At 40.7% G+C, this 23,938-nt stretch overlaps 1 protein-coding gene across 1 annotated transcript in view; it reads left to right on the top strand.

Moving 5' to 3' along the window:
• The first annotated feature begins 705 nt into the window (after positions 1-705).
• The window catches only part of CDC42BPA (CDC42 binding protein kinase alpha), a 194,836-nt gene continuing 171,603 nt past the window's right edge, over positions 706-23,938 (top strand). Inside the window, exons 1-4 of the mRNA XM_015413743.1 lie at positions 706-721; positions 3,488-3,579; positions 18,681-18,764; positions 23,034-23,129. Of these exons, the coding sequence (XP_015269229.1) occupies positions 706-721; positions 3,488-3,579; positions 18,681-18,764; positions 23,034-23,129 (288 nt within the window). The remainder of the gene's footprint in view (positions 722-3,487; positions 3,580-18,680; positions 18,765-23,033; positions 23,130-23,938) is intronic.

Below are 23,938 nucleotides of genomic sequence, written 5' to 3'. Positions count from 1 at the left end.
AACAAGTGAAAAAATGTATGATTAAATGGATGCAGAACATTAAGGAACAGCTATCCATGCATCAATGGGAATGTTTATGGGAACAAGATACCAGATTTACAGCCAGGCATTAAGAGAAAAAAGTGTTTTTTAGATGGTATATAACCAAAGGGTGTTGAGAAATCAAATAAAAACTACAAAGTAAAATGCTGGAAATGTCAAGACATAGATGGAACCTTCTTCTGTATGTGGTAGACATGTAAAAAAGCAAAAAGATACTGGAAGGAAATGCATGGAGAAATGTAAAATATATTAAAGTTTAAATTCCCCATGGAAGCCATGGGGTGCTACTAGGTATAGCACCTAACAAATCGCCAAAATTTTTGGAAGATATATTCAAATACATGGTGACAGCTGCTAGAATTATCTGTGCAGCAAATAGTCTAAAATATTGTATACAAATGTATTGAAGAAGCAGAATGAGAATCAGTTTAAATGTAACATCTTGACTATAAATGTATGTAAGGAAGTGGATTTTGGGGAGAATTTTTTTAAAATTATGAGATACAAATTAGACTTCTATATTTTTATTATATTGTTAAAAGTAATAGGAAGTATGCAGAAGTGGTGAAAATATGCAATACTACGTATGTACTAATGATGAAAGTAATATTTTAGCCGCAAAAGATTAGTTATGAAATTTGAAATGTCACATGTTGAATATAAATGTACACCAACAGAAGTAAGTATCATTGTACTTTATCAACAGTGTCCCCCAAAACATTTCAGTGTAATGAAGGAGTTGTTGGGAATATATACAATTGTGATATGTAATCTTTCCCCTCTTTCTGAACTTCCTTTGTATTATCTCTTTGTTTTCTAAAATAAAAACTGTATACCACTCACACAAAAAAGAAATCAATTTATGCAAGTAAACAGCAGCTATAACATAATTTTGTCATTTTCTTTAAAACCATTGAATTCATCATTCTATATTTAAGAAGCACTTTCCCCCTCAAAATTTTCTCATCAGCTTCTTTGCATTTGAAAAACTGAAAAGAAATCCTGGTGGAAGTGGGTAAAAATGGATTTTCCCCAGTTTTCCCATTTTTTCACTAGGTTGTCACATATTTTTTGTTCTTAATGTCATTTAAATTCCACCGTTCTTCCAGGCAGCTCAAGATGGTATAAAGATTCCCAGGTTGCATCAATCCATTAACCTGATTCAGGCCTGCTTAGCTTCTGCAACAGTCAAATGCTTTTAGATACTCCCCCCCAAACATTTTAGGTTATTGGTGGTGGAGTTCATAATCCTGAATGGATGTGTCAGGCTTCCCTTTTGTTATACTGGCTCACCTGCCCTCTGCTGTCCTGGATGGGTTTGGGCCAGCCCCTCTGCTGGTCTCAGAATGGAAAGGAGAGAAGGGTTCAAGGCACCCTGGTACTTTTCTTTCCCCCCCCCCCAAGGTAAGCACATAGCTGTGCACATGCTCTCTCCCCCTCCCCTCATGTACTCCACTTAGTTTTTCCTCCCAGGCCTGGCTTGGAATCTTCTCATATGTACTACCCTTGGCCCTACCCCCTGTACCTTGGCCCCAATAAGCATTCAGCCTTGCCTCTTCCTGGAAGTGATAACAGAAGGGTGGGTACCCACTCTCAGGGCTGCAGGTTCTATGCTTTCCCTCCTGGACTTTAAAGGTATCAGGTCCAGCCTCCCTCCTCTGTGTACTTCTTACCCTGTCCCTTCCTGCCTGCTTTCCTTTATTTTTGTGGGCTGCCACCAGGTTGTCCAGATCTCCAGCCTCCTCTCTCACAGTAGTGGGGGCCACTGTTTGGTGTCTGGCCTCTCATTGCCTGCCCCTCCGGGCTAGCTACTGCTCTTGAATTCCCTGCTGTTGCCCTCTTTGGGTAAGGGTCCTCTGGGCATTAGGTTATTTGTGGCTCGCCCAGTGGGTGGGGGTCTGTTGGGGACTGGAGCCAGCCTTGGACAGGATAATATTTTTTTTTATTGTATATTGGTAATCAAATCAAGCCTGAACTCCTCCTTGAAGGTAAAATGACCAAACTGAGGCTATCATACTTGGTCACATTATTATAAGTCAAGAGTCACTGTAAAAGACCATAATGCTAGGAAACATTGAAGGCAGCAGGAAATAAGAAAGATGGATTGACTCAATCAAGGAAGCCACAAGACCTGAGCAAGTCTGTTAACAATAGGACGTTTTGGAGGTCATTAATTCATAGGACCATTAGTCAAAAACAACTTGACAGCACTTATCATCCCCCCCACACAGACTGGTACCATGTTTTCTGTCATGCATTAAATTTTCCAGCTAATCAGTTTATATTGGGCTAACATATATTGTTCCCATCTATATTTCAAAGAATTTTTTTTCCTTTTAAAAATGTGTAGTGGGACTCTAGTAAATAAAAATAGTAAATGTTATTTCAAGGTGGATTGAGATCTTCAAGTTTCTCATCAGTTTATCGCAATACAGAAATATGGATTAAAAAACAAACTGGCAAAGAATACTGAGCAAAAAACCCCCAGCTAGTGCCTAGTACTAAAAATTATGGCAATTTTTGGTGACTTTTCTCTCTCCACTAGTCAGCTTGTATATTGTTATGAGCAGGTGACAATATACATTAATAAAGTGCTTTACATTTTTTTCTGAATTCTATCTATATGGTATCAAACATTATAGTTGCTTCCATATAGCAGTGCTGCTTCATGTAACTCTCGCTGGCTCCGTGTAGGGTTGGCAGGTCTCCTGTCAGCGGGAGTATTTTTTTTGGGGGGGTGTTTCAGGATGTCCCTAATGCAATGATGTTACCTGGAAATGATGTCGTTGCGTTGGGGGCAATGCTCTGGTTTTTGGGTAAAATACTATGTTAAAACCAGCTTCAATATAAGGGATGGACAACAGCCACAATAATCTGAATAATCAGACCCAAAGGAAACTGAAATAGTGTGCTTAAATACCTATATGGTACAATATATTATCCAATATTCAAAGCATATCAAAACGTATAAAGAGTGAGTTTAAACAATCGTAGTTATTAAATTCATAGTTGTTAACGAAGTTCTCCAGAATGATGTATTGTTTTGTCGGGATGAAACTAAAGGGAACAAAAACTTGTTCCAAATAGCAAAGCTTTCCTTACTTTTGCAGTTAGTTCAGCAGTTAGCAGGAAAGATTAAAAAAGAAGTCTTCAGGTAGAAATTACCATGCAAGCTGATTCAGTCTTGTACAGATGTTTGGTTTTTTTAAAGGCTCACTTTTGCTGCGGTCACACACACTAAAGAATCCACTTTCAATATTCTGAAAATCCAAGGCTCTGTATCAGAATCATGTAACTTGGGGGGCAGTTTGCACTTGTTTAAGGGGAGAGGGGTGGCAATTTATGTAATGGTTCCAGCACTGTACATTCTAGGTCTTAACTCTGGATTTTACCACAAACTATTAACAATATGGATACTTCACAGAATGTTTTCCTTTTATTTCAGCCAAGCCTTTCACTTCTAAAGTGAAACAGATGCGATTGCATAAAGAAGACTTTGAAATCTTGAAGGTGATTGGCCGAGGAGCCTTTGGGGAGGTAAGAATTTCTTGGATCTGAGTGTGCTAACAGTATTCTTTAGTGAAATGTCAGTATACCTTGGAAACATAGTATGTACCATGTAATCTTAGAGGAAATTTTTGAGACATTTGGATGTGGTAAGCATTTTATGGAGCTTCTGGGCACAAATTTACCTTTGGTTTGTGGAGTTTTCTTTTTAATCTTCATTGCCCAGGGATATTATTGTGTGGTATTTGCTAATAGCTCCACCCCGCCCCCTTTTGTTTTAAAGGGATAATGGACTGGAAATTATGTATCTAGAAAACCTGTATGCTTTGAAAATCTGGAGACCATTTCTTTCTTTTTAACAAGAATCTTATCAATAGATGCTTACTTTTACTTTAGCAAGTGCCCATTTATGTTTCCCTTTCTGTTTTAGAGTGGCCATTTCCAAACAACTCCTAAATTTTAAAGGTGATTTTTCATCTTATTGCCTTGGTGCTCAGCTTTGACACGTATTTGTGTTGTCTTGTATGTGTAGGCAAGATCCATAGCACAAACATACCTATGTGCTTGTTTCTAGATAAAATGTTTAACTGTTGATGTCTAAAATAAGCATCAGAATAAGTTTTACAAAACGTTACCACTGATATTTGAGTTGCCATATAGATTTCTTCTGATGTTAAATATGAAGTTAGGGATTCTTCTTCATGTAAAATGTTTGAGGAATTTCAAGGGAAAACAAAATGATTTTACTGATGGGCACAGTTTCACAAGAGAGTTCTGTACATTTCTAATGATAATTTTTTACAGGATAGACTTTTGAAGTTAGCTTATTTAAAATATTTAAAAATCTGCCTTTCTCCCAAGCAACTGGGACCTGAGTCAGATAGCAGATTAGAAACCATATAAAGAACCATATGAAAGACAAAAGTATCAAATTGTTAAGACTGGTAGGAGAAGCCTTGTAAATAATCTCCATGTAAAGCCTCTTCCCCTAACACCCAACAGATTATAGATGTCATCAGGAGACTCCAAAGGTTCTATTAAAGGTTCTGTGTTACAGCCCTTACAAAATTGTGAAAGACATGGTGCCTTCCTCATTTCTTCTGGAAGTATTATCTGACAACACCCTCTACTTCTTCCCCCACCATGATGGCCATCAAACGAAGTAGCCTCAGGGTGCCTCAGAAGCAATAGATGAAATGCTGCCACAGCCTGGTGGGACTGGCCCATTGACTTTATCTGGACAGTCGAGGGCACTCTGGGAGAAAGCACTGGGCAGGCACTTCCTTCTGAAATGCTTGCCTGGGCTGCTGGATCAAATCTAAGTCCAAGTGGCTCAAGAGTTGTGCTGCAACAAGGAATGGGCAAGGCGGCTGTTCCTGTCCTGCTGATACTGGTCCTCCACAGTGCTGGCAGCCATATTCCCAGTTACTTAAATGGTCATTCAGCCCATGATTTTATAACCCATAGTAAGCATAATTCCAAACATTGTATAGCACGGGGAGACTCTGGGAGCTTCCAAAACCAAATAATAATCTCAGAAATGTCATGTGAGATGCAGCGGAAACCTAGATAGTAGGGAAATAGTGTGGCTTGTGCCCTCCCTTAGCCAAGGTTTTGTTGTTGTTTTTTTGAACCAACATAATAACTGACTACAGGCCTTCTTTGTTGTCCAACCTTCAGTCTTCAGGACTGGACATGTGTGACGGACTGTCAAGGGTTAATGTTCTAACAGAGTCTGAGAACCTTTGAGTACAGGCTGTTCAAATGGAACTCTGTGGAGAGTATCAGTTAAGAAATGACAGTTGGGAACTGACGAAGAAGAGACAGTTTAGCACTGACTGTGAACTAGAAAGGAGGCAAAAGAGGAGTGGGAGGATCACGGAAGATCCCTATTCAAGCCGAAAAGGGTCAGAGTTTCTAATCTAGAGAAGTAATCCCTGCACAGTGAAAAGGGAGGTAACTCTAAAGAGAGGAGTGATCCGTGGTTTATGTTTATAGAACGATTCTGGAAACTCTGTTGTGTGTTCCTGACTTCTAAAACTTGAAGAGTCGGTGAAACTCAGGAGCCTGTGTTTGAGTGTTTAAGCAGACACTGAAAAGAAAGCTTCTCCTCAGAATCTCAAAGACTTTATTGAAAAGCAAAAACACCTACTTGTTGGCAACAAATTATCTTCAATTTAGTGTGATTACAAAGTTACCTCAGTTATCATCTATTCAACTCATACATCCCGCCCCTGATTCCACCTGACCTTTTCCCCTCCAAGTTAAATAAAATATTTTGCTTATTTTGTACTTTCAAAAGCCTCTTATGTGCCATTTCAGAAGTATAAGTTTAGAAGGTGATCTTGTCTCTTCCCTCAGTTCCCTGGGCTGCGTCAGCATCTAAATATATAATAATGTGACTGGGTGGGACAGCGATAGACCAAAAAAAAACCAAGAGAAGAGATACAGGAGCTGCTCGGCATGAAAGAAGAAACAAAGGGAAAATCCTGTGTGTGAGGGAGGGAAGAGGGTGAGATCGCCATAACATGTTAAAAGAAAAATCCCTGGGATGTACCACGAGGTGTTCTTTAATTTAGAGTGAGGAATTGGCTATTGCCTGTCTGTTCCCTGTCTGTCACACTTTAATCAAAGGCAAAGATTTTTTTTTTGCTAATGTTCAAAAGCATATAATGCTTCTTTGGAAATCCAAATGGGGACAAAGTGAGTAATTCCTTAACATTCCTACCACCTGTAGTGTGTTTCTATTTAAACATTTGCTCATCCAAGAAGCAGTAGGAATCTATTAGCAGATCCTACCCACTATAACTGCCATTAGAATGTTTGAAGAAGGGATGGCAAATGTGTTCTGTACAAGTACATGAGAGAACTAAATTTGTGAGAGGCAGAAATGGTTTGAGAGGAAGCCAGACAGCATTACTGTTTGTGGGAAATATGGAAAACAGTTGGAAGAAGGATTTCCCCCCTCCCCAACTAAAACCAAAATGTTTATATCAGCACATACCAAGCATTTTTTAGCAAGCTGCTCACAGAGGAAAAATACCGTTTTAAAAACATTAACTCCTCAGTTTTAATAAATCACAGGGATTAGACTTTAGTATTTTAAAAAATGACTGTCACTTCAGAATATTTTGTTTCTTTAACACTTGATGTTCCAGGGACTTCTAAAGCGTGTTTATGTGCTTGAGCAAAACATACATTTAGTGAGAATCATAGTTTTTCCTTTTCATTATCACTACACAGTTGTTCACTGTACACATGGAAGGGCGAGTTCAAGCATGGCAACAGGCCTTGCCTCTTCATATGTTGATCAGTATACGTGTATAGCTGCTTATATAAGAGCCGGTGTGGTGTAGTGGTTAAGAGTGGCAGACTGTAATCTGGAAAACTGGGTTTGATTCTCCACTCCTCCACATGAAGCCTGCTGGGTGACTTTGGGCCATTCACAGTTCTCTCAGAACTCCCTCAGCCCCTCCTACCTCACAAAGTGCCTGATGGCACTGGTATTTCTGGCCACTGTGTGACACAGAGTGTTGGACTGGATGGGCCTTTGGCCTGATCCAACATTGGCGTCTCTTATGTTCTTATGTTCTTAAGTGCCTGTTGTAGGGAGAGGAAGGAAAGGCAATTGTAAGCGGTATTCAGAATCCTTAAGGTAGAGAAAAACAGAGTATGAAAACCAACTCTTCTTGTATAAGTGAAGAAGAGAATTGTGTGAGCAATACACTGGGAAAGTGTGTGATAATGTTATTCCTTCATTTAGATGATTTTGCTCACATTGTGAGTCCTGCATTGAGGTTGGGCATATGGAAGTGAAACATTCAGGGGCACATTAATGCTTCTTTCTCCTGAACCTTAATCAGTGCATTCATTTGTATAGAAGATAATCAGATAGGGTTGTTCTCTTCCCAGTTTCATTTATGGCATTAGTATATGCATTATCTCCAGGTAAAATAAAGGAGCCTCCTTCCCCTAAAAACATTACAAGTTAGAACAGGGGAGTATTTTTGTTCCCCTGTTGTGTTGAGCATGTGACTGCAAATATGACCATTCTGTGATGTCAGAAAGCCTTGTTGGCTAAAAATCATTGAATGTGGCATGTGTAGTTTTGCATTCCATTGTGAATCAAGTTCTGCAGAATTTCATTTTATCTTCCTTTGCACAGTTAAATATAATACTGCTGACAGTACTGAGACTAGGAGTGTGTTGATGTTGAACTCATTTGTTACAAGGGCCAGATCTGACATAAATGTCACTTTGTTGGGCCATAAAACGTAATGCCAGATATTGGAGATATAAGCTGTATAAAGGACAGCAGCTGGTGAGCTCCGAGTTGGTGTATCCTCACTGCAAGGCCCTGTGGGCTGGGTGGGGGTGTAGAGGAAACCCCACATGGGTGGACTGGAGAGCCAGCAGTGCAACACTGGGCAGATAGATGCTCCCATGCTGCTTTGCTGCAGGCGAGGTTGTTCCATTGTGCTGAAGCTGCAATTAGAGTGGCTCCACGCACTTCTTTCCTCAAGCAGTCTTTTGTTCCCTCCCTTGTGCCAGTTGCTTGTGGACCATATAAGACCCCTGGATGGGCCAGTTCTGGCCCCCAGACCTTATGTTAGAAACTCCTGCTTTCTCTTTTCATTTCAGGCCTGAAATCTAGATTCTTCAGTAATAAAAAGAAAGGGAGTGCCAGTCATTCATACAAAATACAATTTACTTTGTTTATACCTGGGCCTAGTCTGAAGTATTCCTTCCAAAACAGAAATACTTACAAGTGACGGTTATTTTAGCAGGAATTCACTTTTTCAAGCAACAAGCAGGCAGCCTGCAAACAGTACAACACAGCTACCTACTTGAAAATAAAAAGAAGTGTGCATGCTAGAATCTGCATCCCATGATTTTACAATTGATTGAACGTTTCCTAACACTTTATTATAAAATGTAATGTGTGTGGACAGAATTTGTGTTGTTGCTGGTGGTTTTGTAAAACTAATGCTGTGGTCACACACACTAAATAATCCACTTTCAAACTGGATTTTTACTGTGTGAACTGGCATAATCCAATTGGAAAGTGCATTGAAAGTGGATTATTTAGTCTGTGTGACCGCAGCCTAAATATGTTAAAATAAAAATGTTATCATTAGAGAAAAGTGTGGAAAAGATCTATATATCTAATAGTGAAGGTGCCCCTGGCATGCGGATACCTAAATCTGTGCATCGGGGGCACCTGGGGGGGAGGGAGATTTTCGTGCACACTTGGGGCAGTCTGCAGGTGTGCACAAAAATCTGAAAAGTTAAAAAAAATATCGGGGGATATCGCCACCGCCTCTGTGCACAAAAATCTAAAAACCTGAAAAAAATATTGGGGGATACTTAAATCCCCCCCAAAGTGACAGAGCATCCGCTGCGCATGCGCGGGGACGCTCTGTGAACTCCCTCGCTGCCGCTGCCACTCGGGCCTCGCTTTGGAGGCAGCGGGGGGGCCGGGAAGGACAGTGAGGCCCGAGCTGTTGCCACTCGGGCCTCGCTTTGGAGCCGGGGGGCGGGGGGAAAGAGCCAGGGGAAAAGAGCAGCGAGGCTCGAGCGGCTTGCCGCTTGGGCCTTGCTTCGAAGTCGGGGGGGAAGGGAAGGGGAGAGATCGAGCGGGGGTGTGTGGAGGAGACGGAGGAACTGGCGGGATGGGGGGGAGAGCTTACCTGCTCCTGCTGGTTCCTCCTCCACCTGCTCAGTTTTGAGCTCCCCCCCCCGCGAGTTTCGCGGGTCTTCTTTCTTGTACACTTTTAACTGCAATATGCCTAACATCTTTTTCAGTAGTACCAGGATGGATAAAATTGATTTTATTAACCACCTAAAAAATTTTTCATAGACTTTTTATAAGGATTACTTCAGTTCAAGATCCTGTACAAAATTAATTGAATAAAGGTTTCTTAACTATGAAAAAAAGGAAGTTGAATATATGAGACCAGAGGTGAAACATGATACAACAGGTCATGTGTATATATTACTGAAGTAAAGTATAAATATGTATGATTCTCTCAACTGAATAGCATGGCTATTTACCTTCCATCTTCTGGAGAAACATTGTTTCCCAAGTTATTTTCCACTCCTGCTTCTAGAAGTTTCTGGTTGATTAGACCACATCAAACTGTATTACAAGTCACTAAGGAAATTATATAACTGTGTGATCTAAAAAGCAGAAGTTTTATTTAGTTGCAAATTAACATATTTTAATACAACAGCCAATTATAATGCATTCTTGTTCAAGAAGTTGTTGTTGTTTTCGTTGCATCGATGACACTGTCTAACCATCTCATCCTTTGCCGTCCCCGTCTTCTTTGACCTTCAATCTTTCCCAGCATCAGGGTCTTCTCCAGTGAGTGCTCCCTTCTCATTTGGTGGCCAAAGTATTTGAGCTTCAGCTTCAGTCTCTGGCCTTCCAGGAAACAGTCAGGGTTTTATTTTAGGATTGACTGATTTGATCTTCTTGCAGTCCAGGGGACTCTCAAGAGTCTTCTCCAGCACCATAGTTCAAAAGAATCTATTCTTTGGCGCTCGGCCTTCCTTATAGTCCAACTCTCGCAGCCATACATGACTACTGGGAATACCATTGCTTTGACCATGCGGACTTTTGTTGGCAGGGTGATGTCTCTACTTTTTATCATGCTGTTTAGGTTCGCCATCGCTTTCCTCTCAAGGAACAGGCGTCTTTTAATTTCATGGCTGCTTTCACAGTCTGCGGTGATCTGGGATCCCAGGAACGTGAAGTCTGTCACTACTTCCACGACTTCCCCTTCTATTTGCCAAGGAGTCATGGGGCCGGATGCCATGATCTTAGTTTTTTTGATGTTGAGCTTCAAGCCCACTTTTGCGCTCTCCTCTTTTACCCTGAGCAAGAGTCTCTTTAGGTCCTCTTCACTTTCTGCCATTAGAGTGGTATCGTCTGCATATCTGAGGTTGTTGATCTTTTCCCCAGCAATCTTAATTCCTGCTTGTGATTTATCCAGGCTAGCATTTCGCATGATGTACTCTGCATATATATATTAAATAAGCAAGGTGACAATATACATCCTTGCCGTACTCCTTTTCCTATGCGAAACCAATCAGTTGTTCCATATCCGGTTCTAACTGTTGCTTCTTGACCCTTATACCTTGACGTAAATAAAATCTAGTTAAAAATCAGTGATTTAAATCTGTCTTCTGTGATGTAAAATGATTTATGTTTTTGAAGTAATTTAAATTTCAATAATTGAAATCAATCCATCCTAACCTCTATTCCAGCTAAAATCACTGATTTTTGTGTTGAACTATATATTTTTTATAGTAGCAAGAAGAGTTATATGCTTGGACCATAAATAGCAAGGATGCTTTGAAATGTTTGGATGGGCAATAGTGAGGTGCATGCAACTGTACAAGTAGCAAGCATGCACACTACTTTCCTGTGCAAACACAGACACAAGTTGGTGATCATGCATAGGCAAGGTACAGGGGCAGTATGCTTGTGCCTGCTCTCCCCCTTCCAGTGTACATAGGGGTTGTGTGCTGAAGGCTTATTGTATCACGTGGTCAGGTTGTGGGCTGCAAATAAGTGAAATTTCAAGGTGCAAGTCTGTGAATGGCAAGGGTCTATTGTACCTCTGTACTGTTATAACATTATAAAAATGGAATGAACCACTCCTCTGAATTCCCAGGTTTCTTCCCCCCCCCCAAAAAAAGTCTCTAGGACTTTTCATTGCAAGATGTGCCTTATTTATTTAACTTATGTATAGCCTGCCTTTGTCACTGAGACTCAAGGCAGGTTACAGACTCATACGAGCCTGCTGGCCTTCCTCGTAAGTCCAGGGAGGAATGAACTGGACAATTACATATACAATTATATAAACAATTGCTGATCAAAACCACTTCTTCTTAGCTTCTAGAATGCTGTTATGTCTGATGGCCTCAGTAAAGTTTTTGTTCTGAGGGGTGCCTATTTGTAAATTAGCTGTGCTTGAAGAGACATTAACAAAAGGGTCTTCTTGCTTCATGCAGCATGCTTCCTGTCAGTGTGATAGATACATAATTTGATAGGTAATGGTGGGAAGGATGAACTCTTTCCACTGCATTTTTTCTGATAGAAAGCTGCTATTTAACCTCCAAAGACAAAAAAAGACAGATTTAATACTGGAACCTGTCTGTTTTTCCTACTAGCTGGTTTCTGATTTGTACAAGAAAAACAGTGCAGAAAGAAAAGGATTAAAATGCCAAGACATCAGACTGAGGAAACTGGCAACTATTCTTTTAATCTTAAAAAAATATGTTGGGAGATCCAGTTGTGGATTTCCATGTCTTGTCTTGTTTACCTTTGCAATAGAATATGCTGCTTTCTTTCTATTACAGAAAGACTGCTGAAATCCTGGCTTCAGCAATTAATGATTCACTCTTTCCTTCTTCTGATAGCTTTCAATCAATAATGTCTATCCTACCCCCCATAGACCTTATTGTGGAAGAAAGCATGTGCCATTGAGTAAATATATTCTAAATTCATTTACAGCTAATGTCACATTAACTGTGGCATAACATATAGCGTGAAAATTAATTTCTACAGAACAGTGTAACATCTGCTTGTTTTTCATGCGAAATATTAATTTATTCATGGTCCAAATGATATGTAAGAAGTCTATTTTTACTTCAGCAGAGAGCTAATAAAGTGCTGTGTAACCTCTGGTGACTTTTAGTGAATGCTTTGGCTATTTGGGGTAAAAAATAGATTGTTGCCAGTGGTAAATTCCTTAAAAACACCAAGTTCTGGGAAATTTGTACCAGATGTAAATAGATGAGAAATGCATTAAGCATGACTGTTGCTGGTGAGAGACATAAAAATATTCAGAACAGCAATGAAACTAAACAGCTTTGTCTGCTGTCCCCTCACTCTAATATATTCCTGGATTCTATTTTATTTTTACAAGTGTAAGATTGTGAAAGAGGCCAGCCCTGATTATTATACCATTTCATTTCTGGGAACTAATAATTATTCCATCCAATTTTTGGTGTTGCAGTTCTTGCCTTTCACTAATAAAGCTAAATTCACCGTAGCTGAGTTGCTTGGGCTCATGAAGAGCCTTGTATGGTTATGCTTTAATTAAGCTGTAGTCTTCTGCAGTATTGTCATTTCTTTCTTTTTTTTTCAAAATTGGCTTGTAGCCAACGAGGCTGGAGATGGTTGGAGAGAGTGCAAGGGTTAGCCCACGGGATAAACAGGATACCAATCTCTGTGACATTGTGTGTGTAATGAAGATGGAAGCTTTGTTAAGAGAGAAGTGTTTTCCTTTGCATGTGAAGAGAACATGGAATAAGTTGTGTGACTCTCAAAATGTATAATTATTTAATATTACTGGGTGTGGAGGGTGTGGGATTCTCCTGCATGCTCTGGAGCCATTTTTCCTGAGCTAAGACAAATATGTTTGAGCCAGAGGCTAAAAAACTGTGAGCTAGCTCACACTAACTCAGCTTAGAGGGAACACTGAATCTGTCTTTTCTTTTTTTCTCCTTTATCTTGAACGTTACGCCTTCTGGAAATAGCCATTTATATCCAATTGAGTTTGTTTGGAGAAAGAGCACAAGTTCTTTGTATTTCTTTTTACGTTGCCTCACTTCAAATGGAATATCCTTTAGCATTCTGATGACATTCTCCCCCGCTTCCAGGGGTGTTGCAGCGACCGCTTTCAGGATTGCATCCCTGACGTGCCTCTTCAAGAATCTTACTACAATTTCCCCAGGCAGATTATTTTTCTTTATATATCCTGAATATGACCTATAGGCCACATCCATGTCGTTGAACAGCACTTCCACTTTCATTTCTCTCACTGGGGCTAACAGCTCAGTCATCAGTTCTTTAAGATTCTCTCCTCTATTCTCTGGCACACCCTGGAAGCGCAGGACCATGTTAGCTTTATCTATTTGGACTGGCAGCATTTGGTCTTCCAGAGAAATCTGTTTCTTTTCCAACTTTTGCACTTTCTTCTTCATTTTGTGTAGTTACAGCCATTTCCTTCACTTTCTCAGCATCCTACTTCATTATCTGAATCAAGTCAGTTATTTGCTTTTGTTGAGCCGTAATATTTTGAGTTACTACAGACATCTATTCTTTGAAGTTATTCAGCTGATCCAGGGCGCATGTACTCGCGTACAGCCTTTGTCGTCTTGCTGATCGTTTCCAGTTTTGGGCTCTCTGGTTTCGTTTTCAAAAGTCTGTCTTTGTCCCTCTTCCCGCCATCTTTTTCGTTTGTTTACTTTCGTAAAATTGTTTAAAGTCTCTGAATGTGCGCTTGACCGCTTGTCTTCACTTGGGTAAGTACTTCTAGTCAGTTTCTATCGCGTTTTCTTCCGCTCCCCCCCTCAATCGCTCAAAAGTTCATGCTCATGGGAGGCGTCCCCCCCCCGCTCACTTTCCCCCCCTTTCGGTAGGGAAGGGTGGGGGGCTACTTTTCCTCTTTAAACGCTATGAGATTGACTCACGTTCATAATCGGTCTTTCGACCTCGCTTTCATTTCTTTTTATGCCGCGTGATCTCCGACGCTCGACCCGGTCAGCATTGCTAATCCCATTCTGTCTCTCGGCACGGAGAACCACACGGAGAACCGTCGGAATAATTCTCCGGCATTCCGCCGTTGAAGAGGCGACCTCTTAAAAGTTCCATGGCCAGGGTCCCTTCGCCAAGCCCGGGGGGGGGGGGTTGCGAGCCTGCGCACCCCCTTCTTCGGCCGGATCGCAGCCTAACCCCCGGGAGGTCCTGGAGGTGCGACTGCTAGTGCGCCGCCATAAACCGGAAGTCAGCCAGCGAGCTCCTTGATGGTGGGCCGGCAAGGGAGGTGAGGTGAGGCCTCCTCCCCGCCGCAGTGTTCCCCCCCCAAGCTGAGTTAGTGTGAGCTAGTTCACAGTTTTTTAGCCTTTGGCTCACACATTTTTGTCTTAGCTCAGGAAGGATGGCTCCAGAGCAAACTAATTTATGCAGTAGCCAAATCGCTCACTCACAAGTTTAATGCCAATAGCTCACAAAGTAGAACTTTTGCTCACAAGACTCCACAGCTTAGAAGGAGAATTGATAATGAGGTCTGGCATGATGTAATGAAGACATTCCTGTAGACATCATCCTAAAGCAACAATACAATAATGCATCTACATTAGGCAGCATCAGTGTTTATATGCCAAGATAATGAACCAGAAGGGGGCTCTCATAAAGAAACTGAAGAAGTGAGCAGTGACTCAAAGCTCATACCCTGCCACAATTAACTGGACCCTTGTTCTTGCTACTGGAGTTTTGCTCTTTTCTACTGCTACAGACAAACACAGCTGCCCATCTTGTTTTTTTCCCCCCTGACCACCTAAGAAATGCGTTTGGTGAACATGGGCCATAAGCACATTGGACTGGAGGGAGGTCTGCCCATCACTACCTTTGAACAATGAAAATGTTTCAGTTGTTTGATATTACAAGATAAATGTGAAGAAGAAGAAGAGAACAGATTGGATTTATACCCCGCCCTTCACTACCCAAAGGTGTCTCAGAGCGGCTTACAAACGCCTCTCCCTTCCCCTCCCCACAACAGAGACCCTGTGTGGTAGGTGGGCCTGAGAGAGCTCTGACAGAAACTGCTCTTTTTTCCCAAGAGCAGCTCTTATCAGAACTACGGCTTGCCCAAGGTCATTCAGCAGGTGCAAGTGGAGGAGTGGGGAATCAAACCCGGTTCTCCCAGATTAGAGTCCACACACTTAACCACTACACCAAATGTGGACAGTCACCACCTTGTCTAGAAAGAAATACTGAAAAAACAGTTGTGAGAGTCTGGACCCACAAATCAAGATAATCAAGAAGACTTACAGAGAAAATTTACAAAGAATTTTTTTCTATATGTTGTTAAACACTACATAACAATGAACAAATTCCATCAAATCATAAGAAAATCCTTGTATGAGAATATTCCATAAAGTAGTACAAGAGCTTTCACACTCATAAAGTGCTATCACAGAACCAGGAATAATATAATGCATTTAGTAGAAGGGCGCTGATCTCAAAACTATTCAGGCTGCAAACATGCTATTCAGTTTCTGATGGATCCCAGGCATCTCAGTTGTTTGATATATCATAGGTATAAATGCTTTAAACTGGTGAAATCATAAAATTATACAAAGGAAAGAGCGGGATACTGAAAGTCTGATGGGAATCACTTGATGCCCTTCATGGAGCAGGAGCTCTGAGAGATAGCTGGTGAACCTCTTTATGTGACAGTGAAGCCTAGATCATGAGAGTGGTTTTTGGGGCTCCGGTTTGAAACTTGAAGGGAGACTAAGTAGCGGATTACACTATTGGTACAGTAACCAGAAAAGGCACTTCTGAAAGCTTACATTATCTAATTTACTAGTTTTTAAAAGAGACTTTAAATTAGAAAGTATTATCTAAAGGTGCATTATGGAGCAGGGACAGGACTCTTTTGGTCCCAATAGCAGTAGCACTCCTCAGTATGGCTTTTCTGCTGTTTCAGAGTAAGTGTTTTGGTAGAAAACAACCAAAAATCTTTCTGAGGACAAAAATGAAACGATCCTTTCCTTGATCATACAATCAAAGGAAATTCTGTAGAGAGTCTGCAGATGTGAAGAAGGCAACAGACAGATGTGACAATGGTAAAAGAATGGGAGAGATTACCATTCACCTGGAGTGTGTATTCCATACAATATACCCTATGAAAAATAAAGGGGTTTAGTAAGCACTAACATTGCTGCATAAAGAATCAGGTTGTAGAAGCCTTAGCAGTGATGAAAGTCTTTGGCCTTTTTGCGGTACAGTGATTCCTTTAAGGATTCCTTTAAGCAGTGGCAAGCTAGTCACAGTGAGGCTGATAAAATGGAACACAGGCTATGGCAAATAAAATGCAAGTCTGTGGTCAGGCAGGCAAAAAGGGAATATGAGGAGCATATAGCAAAAAATGTAAAGACCAACAATAAAACTTTCTTCAAATATATTAGAAGCAGGAAACCAGCCAGGGAGGCAATGGGGCCCTTGGATGGCCAAGGGGTAAAAGGAGTACTGAAGGATGATAGGGAAATGGCGGAGAAGCTGAATGCATTTTTTGCCTCTGTCTTCACTGTGGAAGATGAGAAGTGCTTGCCCACTCCAGAACCACTGATTTCAGGAGGGGTGTTGAAAGACCTGAGTCAAATTGAGGTGATGAGAGAGGAGGTCTTAAAACTGATAGACAACTTAAAAACTGATAAATCACCAGGTCCAGATGGCATACATCCGAGAGTTCTGAAAGAACTCAAATGTGAACTTGTGGATCTCCTCACAAAAATACGTAATCTTTCCTTAAAATCTGCCTCCATTCCTGAGGACTGGAAGGTAGCTAATGTCACTCCCATCTTTAAAAAGGGTTCCAGAGGATATCCGGGAAATTACAGGCCTGTCAGTCTGACGTCGATACCGGGTAAATTGGTGAAAACCATTATTAAGGAAAGAATGAGTAGGCACATAGATGAACAAACTGTAAGGGAAGATCTTGTCTCACTAACCTGTTAGTGTTCTTTGAGGGGGTGAACAAACATGTGGACAAGGGGGATCCAATAGATATTATTTACCTTGACTTCCAGAAAGCTTTTGATAAAGTTCCTCATCAAAGGCTCCTAAGTAAGCTCAAAAATCATGGGATAGAAGGACAAGTTCTTTTATGGATCAAAAACTGGCTAGTTCATAGAAAACAGAGAGTGAGTGTAGGTGGGCAATTTTCTCAGTGGAGGGTGGTAAGCAGTGGGGTACCGCAGGGATCAGTACTTGGTCCACTGCTTTTTAACTTGTTCATTAATGATTTGGAGATGGGAGTAAGCAGTGAAGTGGCTAAATTTGCGGATGATACAAAGTTGTTCGGGGTGGTGAAAACCAGTGAGGATTGTGAGGCACTCCAAGGGGATCTGTCAAGGATGGGCGAGTGGGCGTCAACATGGCAAATGGGGTTCAATGTGGCCAAGTGCAAGGTGATGCACATTGGAGCCAAAAATCCTAACTATAAATACACGTTGATGGGGTCTGAACTGGCAGAGACTGATCAAGAGAGAGATCTTGGAGTTGTAGTGGATAACTCACTGAAAATGTCGAGACAGTGTGTGACTGCAATAAAGAAGGCCAATGCTATGCTGGGGATTATTAGGAAGGGTATTGAAAACAGATCAGCCAATATCATAATGCCCCTATATAAATCAATGGTGCGACCTCATTTGGAATACTGTGTGCAGTTCTGGTCACCACACCGTAAAAAGGATATTATAGCTTTGGAAAAAGTGCAGAAAAGGGCAACTCGAATGATAAAAGGGTTGGAACACTTTCCCTATGAGGAAAGCCCTTAGGACTCTTTAGCTTGGAGAAACGACGACTGAGGGGTGACATGATCAAGGTTTATACGATTATGCATGAGATAGAGCAGGTTGAGAAAGAGCTACTTTTCTCCCTTTCTCACAATATAAGAACTCGTGGGCACTAAATGATATTGCTGAGCGGTCAGGTTAGAATGGATAAAAGGAAGTGATTAACACATGGAATTCACTGCCACAGGAAGTGGTGGCAGCTACAAGCATGGACGGCTTCAAAAGGGAATTAGATAAACATATGGAGCAGAGGTCCATCAGTGGCTATTAGCCACAAGGTATAGATGGGGACTCTGGGGCAAGTGATGCTCTGTCTTCTTGGTGCTTGGGGGGTGGGGTCAACAGTGGGAGGGCTTCTAATGTCCTGGCCCCACTGCTGGACCTCCTGATGGCACTGGTATTTCTGGCCACTGTGTGATACAGAGTGTTGGACTGGATGGGCCTTTGGCCTGATCCAACACTGGCGTCTCTTATGTTCTTATTATAACCAGCTAGAATACCAAATATACAGATTTATGAACTCTAATGAAATCCCAATATACCTTTAAAAACAATTTTGTATGTGCTTGTGCCAATAAATATTTTGTGCTACAAAGTTCATTAAATCTAAAATTCTTTGGGTCCATTTCCTCAGATGTAAATTTTGATGTTCCTTCAAAATTCTGCAGAAAGATAGTGTGATAATGAACTGCGCTAGAAATTTCTTGAAAGACACAAAAATATTTTTAAACACCTAATTTTATGTGTTACAGGTTGCAGTAGTCAAGTTGAAGAATACAGATAAGGTATTTGCCATGAAAATACTAAATAAATGGGAGATGCTGAAAAGGGCTGAGGTAAGACTTGAATCAAGAAATATATACTTTCAAGATATTATTGTGATGTTTCATGTCAGTTATAAACAATAGATTAATAAGAAGAAAATATGGATGCTGCATGCAATAAATACTGGGACATAATACCTAAGGCAGGATGGTGCTTTCGCATTTTCATTTGAGAATTGGTCCTTGTAGCCCAGTATTATCTATTCTGACTAGCAGCAGCTGTCCATTGGCTTAAGCATGAGGCCTTTCCAAGCTCTCCTACTCGAGATCCTTCCCTGTGAGATGTCAGGGAATGATCCTGGGAGATTCTGCCAGTAAAGCATGCACTCTACCACTGAGTGTTGCTGCTCTTTGGTTGCAACAGTAATTTTACTATTCCGATGGTCCAGAGGAGGGAAGGAAGCATGGTACAGCCCGATCTTGGAAACTAAGCAGGGTCAGTACTTCAAAGGGAGGCCTCCAAGGAATATTTTGCAGAGGAAGGCAATGGCAAACCACCTCTGCTTCTCATCTGGCCCCTTGCTGGGGTTGCCATAAGTCGGCTGCAACTTGATGGCACCTTACACACACACAGAATGGCCCAGTAGCTAAATAACAATGGAAAATGTATATATCATTGCTGGGCTTTGATCAATCAAGCAAGATTGGTAGGAAAAATAGCTTATCTTGCATGAAGAAAATAATTCAGGTGCTATTAATAACTTTTGGTAATGAGGAAAAATTCAAACCAAGTCTGACAGAAGATATTTTAAAAACTTGTTATCTTCAGTTTTTTCCCTCTGTATAAATCACAATTTGTTTTACTTTAGCAGAATAAAATGCTCCAAGTTTTAGTTATGACATGAAGTATTGCAGATTATTTCTGGATAACTGAAATGTTACACATTTACATTATTTTTTGTTGCTTTGTAATAAACTGTCATGACTAAATTGTGTCATGTATAGTGTGTGGGTATGTGCACAGAGTAGAAACAGAGTAGAAACATACATGCATATAAAATTTTACTTGGTCCAACACAGCTCTTCCAACGCATGGTGAATTCCATTCACCTATAAACAATGGAATGCAAAAATCCAATCTGACATACACTGTCCCAGGACTCTGTATAGTAGTACAGACAATTTCACTTGTGCTCCTAGACAGTTTCACTTGTGCTCTTAGTTAAAAATAGAACCTTGAATACAGTCTGACCAGTTAGTTACTAAACTCATATGCTCAGATCCAAAGAAGTACTTAGGCTCACAAAACAAAACATCTTTTCTTTGAACAGCTGACCTCATATAAAACGTTTTGAAACTGTGCTGAGTTTCAAAACAAGTTTTCTGTGGCTTCTGTGTTTGAGAAACATAAGCCTAATGCCCCTCTAGGTTCATGGAATTAGTGCTTTCCTTTCATTTATTAGCTTCATTGGCCAGAGGTCTTAAGCCAAACGTACAAACAGCTACTATAAAACACATTACATATAATTACAAAATAATTTAGACCAAACATTTTTACAATAAATACTCATAAACAATATTAATAGACAACATTTTATAGACTTCCTTAAACTCTATAAAATCCCATGATATTATGGAAATTTGTTTTAGAATTTTAAAAATTTGTATACATAATACTACCTACAGCATTTCAAAGCCGCTTTAAAAATAGCACTATCGATAGATATTTTGCCACCGAGCGAGTTGTTTCAGGGTCCTCATCTGCTAGGAGTATGGTTATCACCCAAGGTTCCATAGGGAGGTGATGTCTATGTAAAATAGGAGGAATCCAACAGGATCTGGGACCAGTCCACTGGTGGCAAAATAACAAAAGATGATCTAAAGTCTCTGTTGCACATGATCCACGATCACATAATCTATTTGAATACTGTTTTGTTTTTTTTAGCAAAACAGCCACTTAGCTCTGCAGTTGGGCAAATGGCAGTAGCACTACAGTAGGGTGGGCCTGCCTAGATCTTAGGAGCCCTGTAGGGTTGCTAGCCCCCCGTGGGCCCCACCCCCACTGCCAATCAGCTGGACGGCAAGGGGACTTAGCAGGAGCAGGAGGGAAGCCCAAGCTACATTGTTGGCAATGTGGCAACATCATTTACGGCATGTACCAGAAGTGATGTTGTCACGTCAGCACCATCTGGGTGACTCTCTGGTATTTGGGCAAAAACTCTGTGGTAGAAATCATTTTTGCCATAAAGTTTTTACCCAAGTGCCAGAACATCGCCAGAACATCCCAGCGTGATGATGTAACTTCCAGCACAAATTGAAATGCATGATAACCATACTAATAACATCCTTTTGGCCATGTCCTACTGCAGTTACATCCTCTTTCCCCAGGAATATGACCCCCTTCTACAGGGGCCATTCCATCACCCAAATATTGGCAGCCTGCATTTAGCAGCATGGCTCATTCACTGAACAACCTCCAGTCCTCTGAATCAATTAAGCAGATATTTCTCCTGGGCTATACCTGGTCACATGTCCCATAAGAAAGGTCTTTTGAATACTTTCTAAATTTAGTTCAAGGGGGACTATTGGCTATGTTCATAAGGATCCATGTAGCTGCAATAGCATGTTTCCATGTACACATGGAAGAAAAATCCCTCTTATTTATTGAATTTTGAAGACTTTTCTGCCATGCTTTCCAGAATCTTCCAGAAGAATCTCCTGATTTATTACTCTCTCTCCTTTTTTCTGTCTCTTTGACTGTTAAGTCAAATACCTGAGAGATAAAGATATTACCAGATATTACCAATGTCATTATTTTCTCTGTTCATATAATACAATACTAATGAATAGAGAACTACTCAGGTTTTTTTTATTTGTTGTAAACAAATTAACACCCCCAATATGATGTAAAAACTCAAAAAGATTAAATTTAATAAGTTAATTTTCTAGTTCACCTGCATACCACTCTTTGTCCTGGTGCCTTGTTTTAGAGCTTCCTACTTAAAGTGAAGGTATGGACAGGCTGCTGCCCTCTAGATATGCTGGGGCCATGTAGGCCCGCACTGGATGTGTGTAAACACCCCTGCATGTGGTGGGCACAAGATTGTTTATTATGGTTGTTATGGTTATTACAGGGTTAAGATCATTTATACCTGTTAATGTCTGAATTGTAATGGGGAAAGGCTTTATTAGATTTTGAGACAGAAATGCCATTCCAAAAGAATGGACATTTGGGGTAATGTTGATTGCATAGGCTCTTCAGAGTCGCAATGTTCCTGATTGTTTAAGAAGTGAGAGCAGGCTGGAGAATCAAGTGATTACTCATCCACTTTCTTTCCCCCCCCCCAAACACAAATTTCCTTCACTGGTCTTCTATCAGTCTTGCAGCTTTGTTGCAGCAGTGTTAACCACTGATAGGCTTAACCAGTTTTCTGACTTATCCATGATGTGGTATCATCTTAACTACCTATAATTAAGGTGAGAGATGGAAGGAGTTGGCAACGTGATCTTGTGCAGCGGCTTAACCATGGTTAACATAAAGCTTAGCTCAAGTTAAGAGGGGACACACACCATAGTTTAGTAATTGGGAACATTTAGGTCTAAACCAGTCCATACTTCAATATTTTCAATATTATATTTCATCATTGTTTCCAAAGCTTTGGAAGGAGAATATGTTTGTATTGATATTTTAGGGAGTAGAAATGATTCAGCCCACTATAAACTATAAAGGGCCGCGGTGGCTCAGAGGTTAAGACTCTGAACTGCAGACCGGAAGGTCTGTAGTTTGGCAGTTTGAGACCCTAGTGCCGTGTGACGGAGTGAGCTCCCATCTCTGGCCCCAGCTTCTGCCAGCCTAGCAGTTCAAAAGCAAGAAATTGCAAATAGATAAATAGGTACTGCTTCGGTAGGAAGATAACAATGTTCTGCGCACCTCAGCGTTTAGTCATGCCAGCCACATGATCATGGAAATGTCTTCGGACATCGCTGGCTCTTCGGCTTGGAAACAGAGATAAGCATCACCCCCTAGAATCGGATTCGACTGGCTTTTGAGCAAGAGAAACCTTTACCTTTACTTATAAACTGAATGTCACAGTGAAATTAAATTATATGAACTTCTTAAAACGTTTTCATCAATTAAAAAGCAACCTAATTATCAGTTGCTGTCCAAGAGAATATCTACCTTCTTGAGTGGTAAAGAATTGGGCAACCTTTGCTTTATCACTCTGGTTGCAGGAAAGACCTGTTCCACATGCTGCTGTTTTCCCATCTTTTGGATCGTTTAAGTAAATATATTTTGATAAAATTAAATTGTACCTAAAACATTATTTTTTAACCCTTCAGACAGCTTGTTTTCGAGAAGAAAGGGATGTATTAGTGAATGGAGACAACCAGTGGATTACAACATTGCACTATGCCTTCCAGGATGAAAACTATTTAGTAAGTGTTTAATGAATCTTTTGAAGTCCATTCATTTCTTGATTGGTAGTGTCAAATAGATGTGTGTGCACTTTCACAGTCTGCTTAGTCTACCAAAATCCAAATGCATCAAAGAGATGCAGTAGATTCAGGATAGTCAAAAGAAAGTACTTGTTCACTCAGAATGTGATTAATTTGGGAAACTCGGTTCCTTAAGATATAGTGATGGTGGCCACTTACTTAGCTTATTTTAAATGATTATGAGGGAAATAAAAAATAAACAAAATTATTGGAGGGTGGGTCTATTAGTACCTCTGAATACCAGATGCTGGGGTGAGGTAGCTACAGGGGGAGGCCCTGGCCTCTGTGCTCTGTTTGCTTTTAGACCTTACATGGACATCTTATTTGATTTCCCAGTGAATCAAGGTGTTTATGGATCACTGGTTTGTTTCAGGAGGGCTGTTCTTATGTTTGTGGTAGTGTTACAGAGTAGTAGAAGGAAGTTTTTGTAAACATTTAAAAAGATGCTAAATGGGTTTCTTCTGTTTGCTATTTAAGCAAGGCATAACATTTCTTGCCTAGTCTCAACCTTGCATTTCTGAAGTCATTGGGCTGGTGGTGGGAGGGATGATTTTATATTCCAGTGTCCTACTTTGTACCTGGTGGAAGTGGGTGGGAGGATGGTGAGAGAACAAAATGTCTCAGTGCTGCAGAAATGGACTCCTGCAGAAATACACAGTCTTGCTTTGGCAATATTGCACCTACATTCCCTTCTTTTTGTGAGAGAGGAAAATGTACCTGTTCCACCACTGAAGCAGTAATATTGGGTG

This window comes from Gekko japonicus, unplaced genomic scaffold, assembly GCF_001447785.1.
Source record: "Gekko japonicus isolate JY-2015 unplaced genomic scaffold, Gekko_japonicus_V1.1 scaffold710, whole genome shotgun sequence".
Lineage (NCBI taxonomy): Eukaryota > Metazoa > Chordata > Lepidosauria > Squamata > Gekkonidae > Gekko > Gekko japonicus.
This window is presented reverse-complemented; position numbering and strand designations above follow the sequence as displayed.